Here is a 14,069-nt window from a genome sequence, read left to right as displayed (position 1 = left end):
GAAATTTCCTTGAGTTTCGCCATGGTGTTGACGAGATAAAAACTGAAAACGAAGTGTCGGAGACGAAAAACCAGTTGTCGGTGTATGCAAATGCAACTATAATCAGAAAAAGCTTTTGCCGCATGAAGATAATGCCCAGGTAGAAAATGATTAGTGGTAAAATTAGAAAGTATGGAGAGAATTTTTCTTCGCAATAGATTTCTTTGATTGTTGGCATTCCTGTTCAATTAAAGCTGTTCCACTTAACATCTTTAAAATGTCACGAGTAAACATTTCAATCTCTGAGGATTAAGTAAGACTAAAAATATGCCTCCCTAGCCGTTCAATATAGTTTCTGAAACACAGGGATGCCGAGTTATAAAAAATATTGAGGGGCCCATACCGGGGATCTTGCCCCGGGATATTTTATAAACAGTGAGTTTTAAAGTTTTTAAAAGCATTTTAAAAGAGTCATATGATCAACATTAGAACCCTGAAAACTCGACTCTCGATAACTGGACACTCCGGGGAAAATCGACAAGCCCTGCACATTTTATTCCTCACCCTCCATCATGAATTTTTGGGGGTGGCTCGGGCCCCCTCAGACCCCATGGAGTCGGCGTCACGTCTGACACAAAGTCAGTCGAGGAGTATGGTGTAGTAACCAAGATGTCATCATAATATTTCAGTTTACCAAGTGAACCCATCCATTAGGGGTTAGATGGAAGATGGGACTTTCTAGTCCCAATCTCGCCCAATGAAGACGTTTTATTATTATGATATTATTATTATTACTACTACTACTATATTATTAATATTATCCAAAAGTAATTAGGTACATGACATTTGAATGAAATCGTCCTATAGAGGACCCAACATATTCATTTCATTATTTTGGTTCGTAAATAAGTTCAGTGTCACAATTCTAGTTTTCCCAATTTCATCACGTTTAATTTGTGGTAAAATTCTGATTTCAGTTAATAATGGGTGTTTCAAGCAATATTTCATGGCCCGATTTCTTATACCGCAATGCGAAGTCAAGGGCGTATCCAGGATCAAAACTAGGGGGGGGGGGGCAAGCCATGATTGTTCAAGTTGTAGGTAAGATTTAAGCATGGAAAAGGTGAATGAAATCAACGTTTTAAGGAAACTGTAATAGCTGCACTTTATTAGTTTTTAAAATTTTTTGCTTGAAAAAAATATTATCTTCCTTAAAGACATTTGCGATTTTTGCTTCAAGGAGGGGGCAGCTGCCCCCTTCTGCCCTTCGCTGGGTACGCCCATGTGCGAGGTGTCATTCCAAAAAAAATCACAGAATGTCGAATATAGCAAAATGCCAAATGTACTCAAAATTCATTGTACATTATACTAATATGATGGGTGTAATATGAGACGCCGTGCGATACCATTATTAAATCTTACCCACATTTAGAATATCATCGTTCTACATTATCATTCTTCTTAATGTATGCCAGAAGAATTACCTGTGAATTAACATAGGAGTGAAATATTTCCTGATGATTTCTGAGTTTTTGTGGGCCAACTTTCTTCTTGCGAAAAATCGCCTTGGTGCCGTATGATTTCTCTCTCGCAGCATTTGGTATCATTCTAGTTTAAGATCTTTTAAGTTGTCGTTGAAAATTATACCACGATGTGTAATCTAATGTTCGAGAGAAATTATCTTTTATAATCTATTTATAGAGAAATAGGAGCTTATAATTCAGCATGCAGGAAAATTATTGACAAGAGATTTTACCAGCGAAAAATTAGGGGGGAAAATGGTATGACGATGGCTTCGCGATGGAAAAAATACATTTCATTCTTGCTCAAGGGGATTTTCAAAGAGCGAGGAGGGAAACTCAACTCACTGGAGATGTCGAGGTAGACGCTGATTTCTCCGGCCGTGAGAACGTCGTCGTCCAGGTCGTTGCCGTTCTCTCGGCGGAGCTCTAGTGCGGACGTGAAATTCTCGGGAATGAAAACAGCGCCCCAAGCGTTGCCTTTCCGAACTGCTTCGATCGCGCTCTTCTTGTCCGGGAAAAATTCCTCCTGCAAATAAGGAGTGCGACCATTATTTTCATCAGTACCGAGTGCTACACTTAATAAAAGGTCTAATTCATCCAATTCGTAAAATTCGAATAGTGGATATTGGTGGAATAAATACAGTACAGTTAATTACCACAGAATGATTGCGTAATCTCAAAATAAATTGATATTAAGTAATCCGAGGAGTATGAAAAAAAGAAACATAGTACCGAGCAGAAGATTTTTATTTGGAAGATGAATTTACGGCGAGTAATGATTTTCACTTGTACATTTCAATGATAAGGTGTATGGATCCGTGGCACTTACAGTATGGGTGGAGAGGATTTAAGAATTAAAAGTAAGACAATTCAAACTGAAATTAAGAATTTATTGATGCATCATTAAAATAAACACTTTAAAATATGAAATAAAATACAAAATGTCTTATGATATGCACAATTATTAAATAATATTTCTTAATGATAAATTTATTGTTAAAAATTAATGCAAATGAAAGAAGTGGCCCTTGAAGATATTTTTAAATTATATTTTACACTGCTGGCCAGTGGGCCAAGTGTCAAGTATTGATCATAGGTATATCAATATTATTTTATTCAGTCTATATTTATGTTAATCTTTTCCATGTTTTTAACATTTCTTCTTTAAATGTGCTCCGCTCATTCTTCTTTTCTTGAAAATTATCGTTTGGGAGAACAAATCTATTAATCAGTGGAACACTTTTGGGCGATTATGTATAATAGTAATTGAGTTTCCACGGAACTATTACGGATGACATTTAAATTGTAAACAATTCCTTGGTGTAGGGAATATATTCTTACGCTTTTGGAGGAACTCCGCTTTGGTGTAGCCCACACGTCACGTTCGAAAGGGACAAAATAATCCTTTGACTACGATGCAGTATTATTGAATATTAATGGTGGAGCAGTTACCGATTTTAACAAGGAAACAGAAAATTGAACTTGCGGTCAGAAAACGTTTTCATACCATTTATAAATTAAAAGAAATCAGATGATTGGCATGTTGCGAGTTACCCAATTCACGCATTCTGGATGCAATATATTTTGTCAAAATATTCGCCTGCTTTTTATTTATTCTGGGCGAGAGCAATAGGAAGAATATATTTCACATTGTTACCTCGCTTTTTTAGGGATTATGCAACTTTATAGGGATTGTGTACTTTTTGGTGACCTTTGACATTTTGCGTAAGATCAGGTATCAGGCATGATTTCTTTAACCTCTGGTTGATGCTTTACCTTGTCCTAATCAGGTATCCAGGCGCAAACTTATCTTTTCAAGGTACTGTACCTCGCGCTTAATATTAGGAACAGTATCTAGTTATTTTAATTCAATCCTCACTGTGCATATAATGTTTTTTTTTAATTCCAGATTTTCGCATCTAACTCGCCCTTAACAATCTTTGATGTGATTTTTTTTCCGTTAAAAATATCCTTTGATACTGTTCTCTGCTTATTCTTCGTATTCAGTGAATTATTAAACCTTCTTGATTTGAATTTCCTGACAATTTGCCTTCCGTTCCTTATTTTGTTGCCCCAATCACCAATTGGTGTCTCACATTTGATTTGAGTTGTCATCAACTCCTTGGCATGATTTCGCATCCACGATTCTCAATTGTTTTTAGCTTTTCGGGCGATTACTTTCATAATTCATTTATAGAATCGTTTTCTCCACAATCAATCCTCTCTTCTAGGTACATCGTTATCATTTCCCATCAACTCCAGGACTTCGTATGAAATCATTGGATGCTTACTTATCAATTTTTTTCGAGCAAACTTTTATAGCACTTTATCCTTGTAATTCGATTTTTTAAACCAAAACGTCTTTTAATAAATTTCTTATGAAATGTGTCATATAAAAAGTGTCTATGACTCTTAATTCCCCAAATATCAATCATTGGTTTATTCTTCACTGGGATATTCGTTCTATCTATTGAAACTTCCATCAAATAATCGCGAAGTTTCGACGCAGATTGGGATCATAATCTTTATGTGGACCCTAAAATCACTTCACAAAAACAACGGAGAAAATTAGTGGTGAATAATCTTTGAATAAACCTGATCCTATTTTTGGCAGTCTTCTACGGTCCTATAGAGGCCTGCCGATATTGGCCCTCAGATATTCGATTATCTGGTGGTAGAGTGATTTTGAAGCCATCCTGTCCATGTAAGAGAGCGAGAAATATGAGTTTTCAAAGATAAGAAGTCGCATCGCTTAAAGAGTGACGACGATTTCCGAGAATCATGAAAGGAAATATCTAAATACATCAAAAATTGATTGATCGTAAATGTCTTCAATGTATAGCAAAGCAAGGTATAGACATAATTTGGTGTTATTTCGATGAATCTATTATAATTTCAAGGGACAAGGCCTAATTATTGCATTAATGACGTTATCCTACCTCTTGACTGTTAAAGATTAGCCGTTACTGACTATTTTCAATTTCATGAGATGGGAGTATTACATAATAGTCATATTATCTATGCATTGTTGTTAACAAAATGTATCGATAGAAGTTTTAGGGGTTTTGAAATGTTTGGTCGACTTTTTTCAATGCTCACCTTCACTATATTGTTTTGTTTGAGACCGTGTAGATATCTGCAGCTAAGTGAGGTAAAATTACATCCGTTTTGTACGTAGTCCGCGCAGTCTGACATTGTAGAATTGATCATGGCTGTTTCCTCGTTGACGATGGCCAGTGGAAGGTTGGTGGGGTCGTGACCCACAGCGACGAAGAAGAGCACCAAGGTCATGAAGGGAAAGGACAAACTGAAGAACAGGGATCTGGAAATAAGTAATGGTTGGTGAACTGTATTAGTAAAGAGGCAATTCTGCTGAAGCCAGTCCTTCTAACTAGAGTAGAGTATAAATGGAAACGCAGACTAAGAGATTTGCAGTCAATGAGAGGGTTCTATGTAAACAATTATAGTTTAGTACTCTATATTGAATATATGTCAATAGTAGGCATTAAATGGAGTTGAAATCCCATCCTATGGATTTAATGAAAATTTAACTAATAATGCAAGGAAAGACAAAGTACGATAATTTCTTAGAAAGCAATTATGTTACTCAAAGGGATGGGAGTGAATCTCTCTCACTCTGGAAAATGCTTGTGACTTTCCTTTTTCGGGCAGGAGCGCCAGAAGACACTGGTCGTAAATGAGGAGTATGAAATGAAATAGTGAGGAAGAGAAAATATAAAGAGGCGTAGAAGAGGTGGTGATGTAAGGCTGCTATCCACCAATTTTAAGGTATCATAATATAGTAATCATAAAAAATAGACTCTTTTATGGCACGGCCGGCTAAAAGTTGCCGTGTAGACATTCCTCAACTATTTAACTATTATACTTGACAATGATGAGACATACGCCAAGTTTCGTCCCATTTGCACGAAGTTCTTCATGAAGAGGGCTTTCCACTTTCCCACGAACAGCGTCCGCCTTGTGGATTTGCATCTCCCCAACGGCTCGTCAAATCTGGAGCTCGCCATCACCGCCTGAAAGCGTGTCGAAATTTGACTCAATAATGTTATTCCACCATGAATCGATTTACTCATTCAGCTGACCACCAAAACAAATTAAATTTATTTTTGCCATTTTGGAGTCAATGTAATTTTTTTTTAGTAAATAATTATTTTCGTTAGTTAATTGATGTTTGTAAATTGATGAATTTCACGTTGTTAGTTGAATGAAAACTTGAAATCGTTTTTAAGTTAGAGAGGGGGAGAAAAGAAATCACCATGGTATGCATGGTGGTTGAATTTGGGAAATTGCTACCCATTATGGGAGGGCGATGGGAGTAGCGATATTTAGCATATTTACAGATACAAGGGGTGTTGAATGAATTGAAAATAATTTCAGTAAAATTGATGTCCGCTGGAATATCCAGGGTAAAGAAGCTGCGTGACAAAGTACACGAAAGGGAGTTCATTACAGATAGGTATGATGAGGAAGGGCAGAGATTTATCTGTGATCGATGCCAAAGAATATAATATGTCGCGGGAAAGAAGAAAAACGCATTCCCGCGTTAAACTTAGCGATTGAATAAATAAATCAATCATAATTGTTATTTTCTCTGGGAGTATTGGCATATTGGCTGTCGAAAAAAATAATGACGAATGATTGATGCAATGTTTATAAAATGATGCCATTTCAACGATCTCTGGATCATCGATTCCAAACAAAGATGTTAGTGTACCATGATTATTCTCATTTAACCCCTAATATGACGAACCGTATTTTTCGATTTTGAGTAGAAAATGGTACCTGCGCATTTGCATGCAAGAGCAAATAGATTTTTCCCAGAGTTTTTCGAGAATGAAAGAAGGAGAGTAGCGGTATACTTATTTTTGATTTTACTTTCCTTAGTATGATTTCATCAATCCTCAAACTACCAGATGCATCAAAATTACGTGCATAGCCTTCAGTTTCATTTCTTATACACATGATGTATTTACCTTCTCGTTATTTTTACACGAACATCCAAATTCCTTCACAGCTTTTAGCCCATTTGAGGTCCAGCTGGGATTTCTTAGAGACCCGTCTTGCACCACCTGAAGAAACTGTTCCTGAAATTAAAAAAATCATCTGATTGTAACAAGTTAAGGTTTAAGGAAAGTGATTGCCGGCACAGCTTCGCGCGCACTATTCTGCGCGCTACTACTATACATTCATATTTAGTGCTGCGTGTAGTAAGAGGGCGGAAGATTGAAATATGTATGCATTAAACCAGTTCCCAAGAAACTTTATTAGGCGAGGGAACTTTTACTGAACCACATAAATAAAAACTGGAACACGACCCGGGTTTCAACGTCTTAGCGTCATCATCAGGTTGATGGTATCGTTGAAACGTGGAAACCCGGGTCGTGTTCTAGTTTTTATTTATGTGGTTTAGTAAAAGTTTCCTCACCTAATAAAGTTTGAGATGGAATACCACAAAATTTCCCTAGATCGTGTTTTATTCCGTTTCCAAGAAAATTGTGCACAAAATTGCCGAAGTTTTTAAAAGTAGTTCCTCCCCCTTCGATTCGATGAAAAATTATGGAAATTCAGTGCATGAAATTGATTTCAAGTCTTTTCAGCGATTTTAATCGTATGGCTATGCAATAAATTCCGTCCATAGGATTTTATCATTTTTTTCAATTTTTTCATCACGAGTAATAGAAAACGAAGGATTGGGGGTGGAGATATGTCAATTGAAAAAGTATTATTTATTTTAGTACTTCTTTGAGATTAGTATTTTTATTTTTGGTATTCTTTTACATTTCGGCTGATCGAATCAATAGCGAGAAGGGGGAGACTTTGGGGGACAAGGTAATTCATTATGTTACTCGTCTCTGCGTAGGATATTGATTTTAATGCCAGGGTACGCAGTTTTTTGTTTGAAATGCTGAGGGATCGAATGCATCGCGAAGCAGCAATGCAAGTGCCTATTTTCATGTTGGCCGCGTAGGCGAAGGGACCTGGTCGTGAACTCACCTCACCTCCACCCAGCAGGAAACTACCCTTCTGGTCGCTCCTCGAGGCATTCTCTTGCCGGTGAGACAAATTCAGGAACACTTCTTCCAAGGAATCTGTGCGGTGCGTCGCTAGGAGCCTCTCTGGAGTGTCCTGAGCCAGGAGGCGGCCCTTCCTCATCAGACCTATCTGTAATGACCGGGATATTATTTGGACATGCCTTTGAACCAAGGCCTTCAATGAATTTTCCTTGGGACGGGATCCGCCCACAGTGAATTCAGCGTAATGTATCACAATTATCTTCCACTACCAATTTGATTCAAGAAAGGTTTAATAGTGCCTCCTTGACGAATTATAAACTTGTATAAAAGATGGAATTTCATGAGACGATAAAGATATATATATATATATATATATATATAAAATGGTCATTAATTTACTTTCGTATGTCCATTACCATTTCTTACCTTTTAGAAAGTGATGAATATCCTTAAAAACTCCAAAATATACGCCAAAGATTTGAAAAAAATAAGAATTTGTTTTGATTTTAGAAGTTCAATTAGATGTCATCCCCTTAGAGTTAATGAGGCTTTATTAAATAAGGTGAAATCCTTGTTATGATTTTTCTTTGATCTGCCAGATTTACTGTGTCATATACAGTGTAAAGATAGAGATAAGGTCAGGCACGAGTCACCTAACATTGAGCCTGACTAATTTTATCAGGCCAGGTCCATATAAGACAAAAATTTACAAATAAAACTAACTTGACACAGTATCACTTTATGTAAAATGTTAACAATTAAAAGGTATACGCTAAATCATCTTTGATGTAAAGATTTATGATAAACAAACTAAATATGAAATATTTAACTAGAATTTTAGCTATTTATTTCCATAAATTATTTGGGATCGATAATGTCGAGTATGGAGAGGGATAATTACCACGTGTGCGTGTTTGGCTTCTTCAATGTAGTGCGTCGTGATGATCACGGTTTTGCTGTCTCTCTCGGTGATCTTCACCAAGTGATCCCAAATGCTGAAAGTCAAAGAGAAAATAGAGCGTAAAATGACAGTGACCAAGTTAAGTAGCGATTAATTGGTCAAAACAACTTTTGGCGGCGATATTTCTCGCAGTGGTCCTCGACTGAATTAGTTAACCGTCAGCTTGGCTCACGCCGTGATCATTTCTCCGCGAAAAAGGAACTCCGGGGTAAACAAAAGACATCGTGCCATGTGAGGCACTGAGCTCGATCTGCCGATTGCTATCGGGACATATTGTTGTGGAAAATGAAAATTTTCAATCTCATGATATTAGCGTTAACTGCGCAATTGTGTGGTTATTACATTTTCTCTCGTATTATATTATTTTACCGCTAGTTAGTTTTTTTTCTTAAACACGTGTGAAATCATTTATATTGATAATCTCTATAGTCACAGGCTCAACTTTGTGGAAGTTCATTTCAATGAATAAAAACGAACAAACTTTGTATTAATCCACCGATTTATTTACGCGGTAAGACTAGTCGTACGCCGTAAATAAATTGGTCGTGCGCCGTATTTCGACGCCGCTGCGTCGAAACTAGTCGCACCGCGTAAATAAATTGGTGGATTAGTACAAAGTTTGTTCGTTTTTATTTATGCATTCATATTGACTTCACTTTCATTATTCGGAGCAAATAGGGTATTTCCGACCACCCTAAACTTGGTGCCCATACTGGATGTGAGGTGTGAGTCGTTGACGACTCTCATTATCAACATTTAATTGTGATGATAGAAGAACGTACACACTTTTGTAATTTTGCTGAATCGCCGAAAAAAGTTCATCATTCTCAATTTACCTTGAACGAAATTGCAAATAAATGTGCGTTCTTCTAAAAATTCCACCAAATTAAACCTGAGTCTATTTATTGTTTACAATATCCTTATAAGGCACAAATATCCATTTATTGTTTGTAGCTTTAATTTTCCGAGGAGACTTAAGGTACTCTAAAGACCTTTTTGGATAATAGGTCGGCGAAAAGTTTTCTTCCTTTCCGCTTTCAAACTACTTTCATCTAATATGTGTAGTTGCAATTTTCGCAGTTTGATGATTTCCTAATATATCATGTATCTTTGAGTAAGTATTTGATGTTTCTGTATCATCGTTATATTTTTCTCAATCACTGGCGTATATTGTCAATTTATGACGACTAACTGTCAAACCTCCATAAATGTAATAACAAATGCTACTTTGATTATGGCTATTTTCTATGATAACTGCTTTTCGCATCCAAAATTCACATCTTCTCCTCACATTTGGTCCATTTCCTCCCCCGGTAATGACAGGGATTTCTTGTATTGTACATTTTCTGTACATAAAATAAAAAATGATGATGTAATTGAGCTTTTAGCTGTAAATAGAATTACTAATATCTGAAAACGAACTTACGCATCTAATGCGGAAAAAATAAATAAGTGAAATTTTGATGCAATGTAATAGCCAAATCTTATATGCAATACTTTTAAAAAGATAAATCGTACTATCACGCTATTGGAAACGGACGGAATCAGTGGCGCAGCGAGGGGGGGGGGCTTGGGGTTTAAACCCCCCCCCCTAGAGCTCAGAGAAAATTTTAACTTTAATCCATTTTACTTATTTGGATAAGTATTATTTATAGCATAGTGTTAGGATTAATCAAATATCCATCCGAAGGCCGTAAAACCCGCCAGTTTGAACAATTTGAATTTTTCTAAAGGAGGGCCCGCGCAACTCCTGCTTACCCTTGCGGGTATGCAAAACCCCCACACCTCTAAGTATTATTTGTGCCTAAAACCCCCCAAGCCTAAATTCTTCGCTGCGCCCCTGAACGGAATTGTAGGAATAGTAGGGTAAGTTATCGTAGAAAACTTCATTATTTGATATGGTTGCCCAAGTAGACAAATCTCCTGAAAAATTGGCTGATGATGTGAAAATAGTGTGAATTTGCGACGTTTTCCTTCGTCTCACGGGAATCCTCCTAACCTCACTCTGACGCACTGATATTTTCCGCGCGGGATGAAACCTCGCGTTCGTCCACCCTTCCTGATTCCGGGAAGCCGTTCATCTCCCAGGTGACAGTGCGAATTTGCACGACATATTGCAAAATATAGCAGTGCAACTCAAATCGGGTGACCCCGATATATGTATTTACCCCTCCCAAGGTTGCGACTGCCGGAAAAGGGTGCCGGGTGACAGTCGGATCCAGGATAGGGACCAGGGGGGCTAGGTAAGGGATTTGGGGGTAACCTCCCAGCAGTAGTGGGGATCCGAACAAAATTACCATTTAATGTAGTGTAACTTGGATACCCAAGGAGGGACTATAGACCCCTTGGCCCCTTTCTGGATCCGCATCTGCCGGATGATATCAGTCGAAAGGAAGAAAGGTGGACAGTGGACCAGTGGCGCAGCGAGGGGGAGTTTTGGGGCATAACCCCCCCCCCCCCCCCCAAAGAGCTCTGAGAAATATTTGAGTTTAATTCATTTTACTTAATTAGATTGATATTACTAATAGAATAGTGTAAGGATTAATAAAATACCCCTCAGAAAGCCGTAAAACTCACCATTTTGAACCATTTATCTTATAATTCCGCAATTTATTAATCTCACACCTACCGCTTATCCTGGTGGGTTTACCATACCCCCCACACACCACGGTATTAGTTGCACCTAAACTTCCCCCAGCCCTAAATCCTAGCTGCGCCCCTGCAGTGGACAAATGTTGTCATTGAACTGACGCCAGGATGCTGCCTGCATCCAATGTCCTGCCTCGCCGTGAGGAGATCGATGTCAGGATTCACGCTGTGATATTTAGGCGCTACCAAAATAGCATGTGCCACAAATGCCGACTGCACCCTACTGACAGGGAGAAATTTATAGCGAATTGTCTTATTAAAGCCTTAAAGCCAGTTAAATTAACACTCAAAAAATTCTCATGCACTCGTAAGACAATATCGACCCCAGTGGCGGCTGGGTAAATTACTCGCCTGCTAATCCTGGGGTCGTGGTTTCGAATCACGTCTGGTTGGGTTTTTCTCCAGTCAAGGACATGGGAGTTTGTAAAATTCTGATAGAAATATTCTTACACTCAGGTTATCCATCTCGTTGGGAGGGGCAGTGGCGCAGCGAAACCCCCCTCCCCCTAGAGCTCAAAGAAAATTTTAACTTTAATCCATTTTACTTATTTGGATAAGTATTATTTATAGCATAGTGTTAGGATTAATCAAATATCCATCAGAAGGCCGTAAAACTTGCCAATTTGAACAATTTGAATTTTTCTAAAGGAGGGCCCGCGCAACTCTGTTCGTCTGTACCTCTGGGGGGGTTTGGGAGAAAAAACCCCACCCCCCCAGAGCTCAGAATTTTTTTAAAGTTAAACCCATTTTACTTAATTGCATTAATATTACTTATACATTTTTGTGAGGATTTATAAAATATCCCCCAGAAAGTCGTAAAACTCACTATTTCTCCTAATTTTTCTCTGGGAGGGCCCCCACAACGCCCGCTTTCCCTGGCGGGTATGCCAAACCCCCAGACACCAACGTATTAGTTGCGCCTAAAACCCCTCCTAGCCTTAATTCCTAGCTGCTCCCCTGGAGAGGGGGTCCAATCAGGTTACTTCTAGTATTCTAGGGCAAAATTCGCCAGGGACAGAATATTTGTTAATCCGCGGATTAGATTAGTTAGTACAATTTGGTTCATAGCGTTCAGTATGGAGCGTTTTAACTGCGGTATAACTGATGCTGTTATTCTCCATATTTCTATCTTAACCATTCTACATCAGTTTTTTAATGGGGAATTTAAAAGGTCACTTTTATGTAGATGTAGGTTTAAATCATATAGAAAGTGAACACTAATTTTGAAAAGAGGAGTATGACCTGCCATATAAATTTTGGAATATTGATATATTTTGAACGACGGAATTCCGTTTGAACACCGTTTCATATTGTAATTACATCGATAAAATGCTTGTACTTTATTTCAAACTTTGCTGTAGTTCATTATTTAGAGTGGGTAGAGTAGGTATTAAAGAATTTTAAATTGGTATTTTCTTCTAAAGGCTCTGAGTTGCCTGGGGTATCTGGCTCCGTGAATCGAAATTAAATTATTCTGTCTTAAAAGTAAAGAAGCAGGCGAAATGTAGTGGAAAGACATTCTATAAGTATTAAAAGAAAATGGAAATGGCACTTTTCCACAGGTTTCTTTAAAGTACGACGCGTTTCAACCGTTAAGTTGCACTTGGGTCATTATCAAGATTGCACTTGATAATGACCTAACGGTTGAAACGCGTCGTACTTTAAATAAATCTGTGGAAAGGTGCCATCTCTATTTTCTTCTAATACTTATTATCTGTCTTACTACCTATTACTTTCCAAGCGACGTACATCGTGCTCTCCTGTAATAATCTTCGACGTGCATAAAATGATTTATTATAATCTAATTCATTGTATGAAAAATTCGTCTTAAACGTTATAACTCTGATGATCAGTACAGGCAAAACATTAATGCTGATAATTTTTAATTTATCATAAAAAAACTTATTTTAAAACAATATGAATTACATCTGTGCAAATAAATGAAAAATTTCAGGATTATATCCTCTTATAAATTGGCAAAGCAAAAAAAACCTTGAAAAAACTTAAGCTAAATGATATGAATCAGAAAAGTAAACAAGACTTGTTAATTTGGAGATTACAGCAGTAAACAAGCAAAACATTTTATCGACATGTGGCAAGAAATGTTACACCGGGTTTACGACCCGCACTATGGAGTAAAAAGAATAGCAATGAATCAATATGCAGCATGGCTACTTCCGTATATTTGTTGACAAATTTAAGAATCTCTTTTGGACTGATATACATAAAAATCTGGTGGAAAGCTGACAGCAGCTTTGCAAAGTTTCTGATGATCCGTCATTCAAATTATTAGAATGATGCTGTGTTTTGAACTGCAAACTGCATTAAATTTATAATTTAATTCCTGAAATGTTTGCATTTTGTTTTTAACTCACCTTTGCCTGAGTTCTGGGTCCAGTCCGACAGTAGGTTCATCCAGGATGAGTAGTTCGGCGTCGTGGAGGAGCGCTGCGGCGAATGATACGCGACGCTGCTGCCCTCCGCTGTCAAAGGAAGGAAATACGTTAACAGTTGCTCCTCAGCGTCTGCTCCTCTCTCCAAGTCGGAGTGAGCTCTTTGAACCACATACACGAGTGGGACCTCGCCACTTAGCCTCCCTTAGTTTGCACCAACCCTTTTCAACGTTCACCCAACCAGTGGCGCAGCTAGGGGAGGTTTTGGGGGATAAAACCCCCCAGAGCTCATCAATTTTTTTTTTAGTTTAATCACTTTTACTTATTTGGATTAATATTACTTACAGTAATGTAAACAGAAGTGTAAATATTAATGAAATATCCCTCCGAAAGCCGTAAAACTCACCATTTTGAACCATTTATTTTGAAAATTTTCTGAAGATGCCCCCGCACCTCGCGCTTACCCTGGCGGGTATTCCACACTCCCAGACACCACAGTATTAGTTGCGCCTAAACCCCCCCAGCCCCA

The 14,069-nt window shown here is 37.8% G+C and overlaps 1 protein-coding gene across 1 annotated transcript in view; it reads right to left on the bottom strand.

Moving 5' to 3' along the window:
• Positions 1 to 14,069, bottom strand: part of LOC124153398 (ABC transporter G family member 23-like) — a 116,991-nt gene that overhangs the window by 25,660 nt on the left and 77,262 nt on the right. Inside the window, exons 5-11 of the mRNA XM_046526525.1 lie at positions 13,523 to 13,630; positions 8,439 to 8,532; positions 7,518 to 7,685; positions 6,497 to 6,607; positions 5,409 to 5,536; positions 4,602 to 4,824; positions 1,848 to 2,028 (exon numbers count right to left, since the gene is read on the bottom strand). Of these exons, the coding sequence (XP_046382481.1) occupies positions 1,848 to 2,028; positions 4,602 to 4,824; positions 5,409 to 5,536; positions 6,497 to 6,607; positions 7,518 to 7,685; positions 8,439 to 8,532; positions 13,523 to 13,630 (1,013 nt within the window). The remainder of the gene's footprint in view (positions 1 to 1,847; positions 2,029 to 4,601; positions 4,825 to 5,408; positions 5,537 to 6,496; positions 6,608 to 7,517; positions 7,686 to 8,438; positions 8,533 to 13,522; positions 13,631 to 14,069) is intronic.

The sequence above is a fragment of the Ischnura elegans genome, chromosome 2 (assembly GCF_921293095.1).
Source record: "Ischnura elegans chromosome 2, ioIscEleg1.1, whole genome shotgun sequence".
In the NCBI taxonomy this organism is placed as follows: domain Eukaryota; kingdom Metazoa; phylum Arthropoda; class Insecta; order Odonata; family Coenagrionidae; genus Ischnura; species Ischnura elegans.
This window is presented reverse-complemented; position numbering and strand designations above follow the sequence as displayed.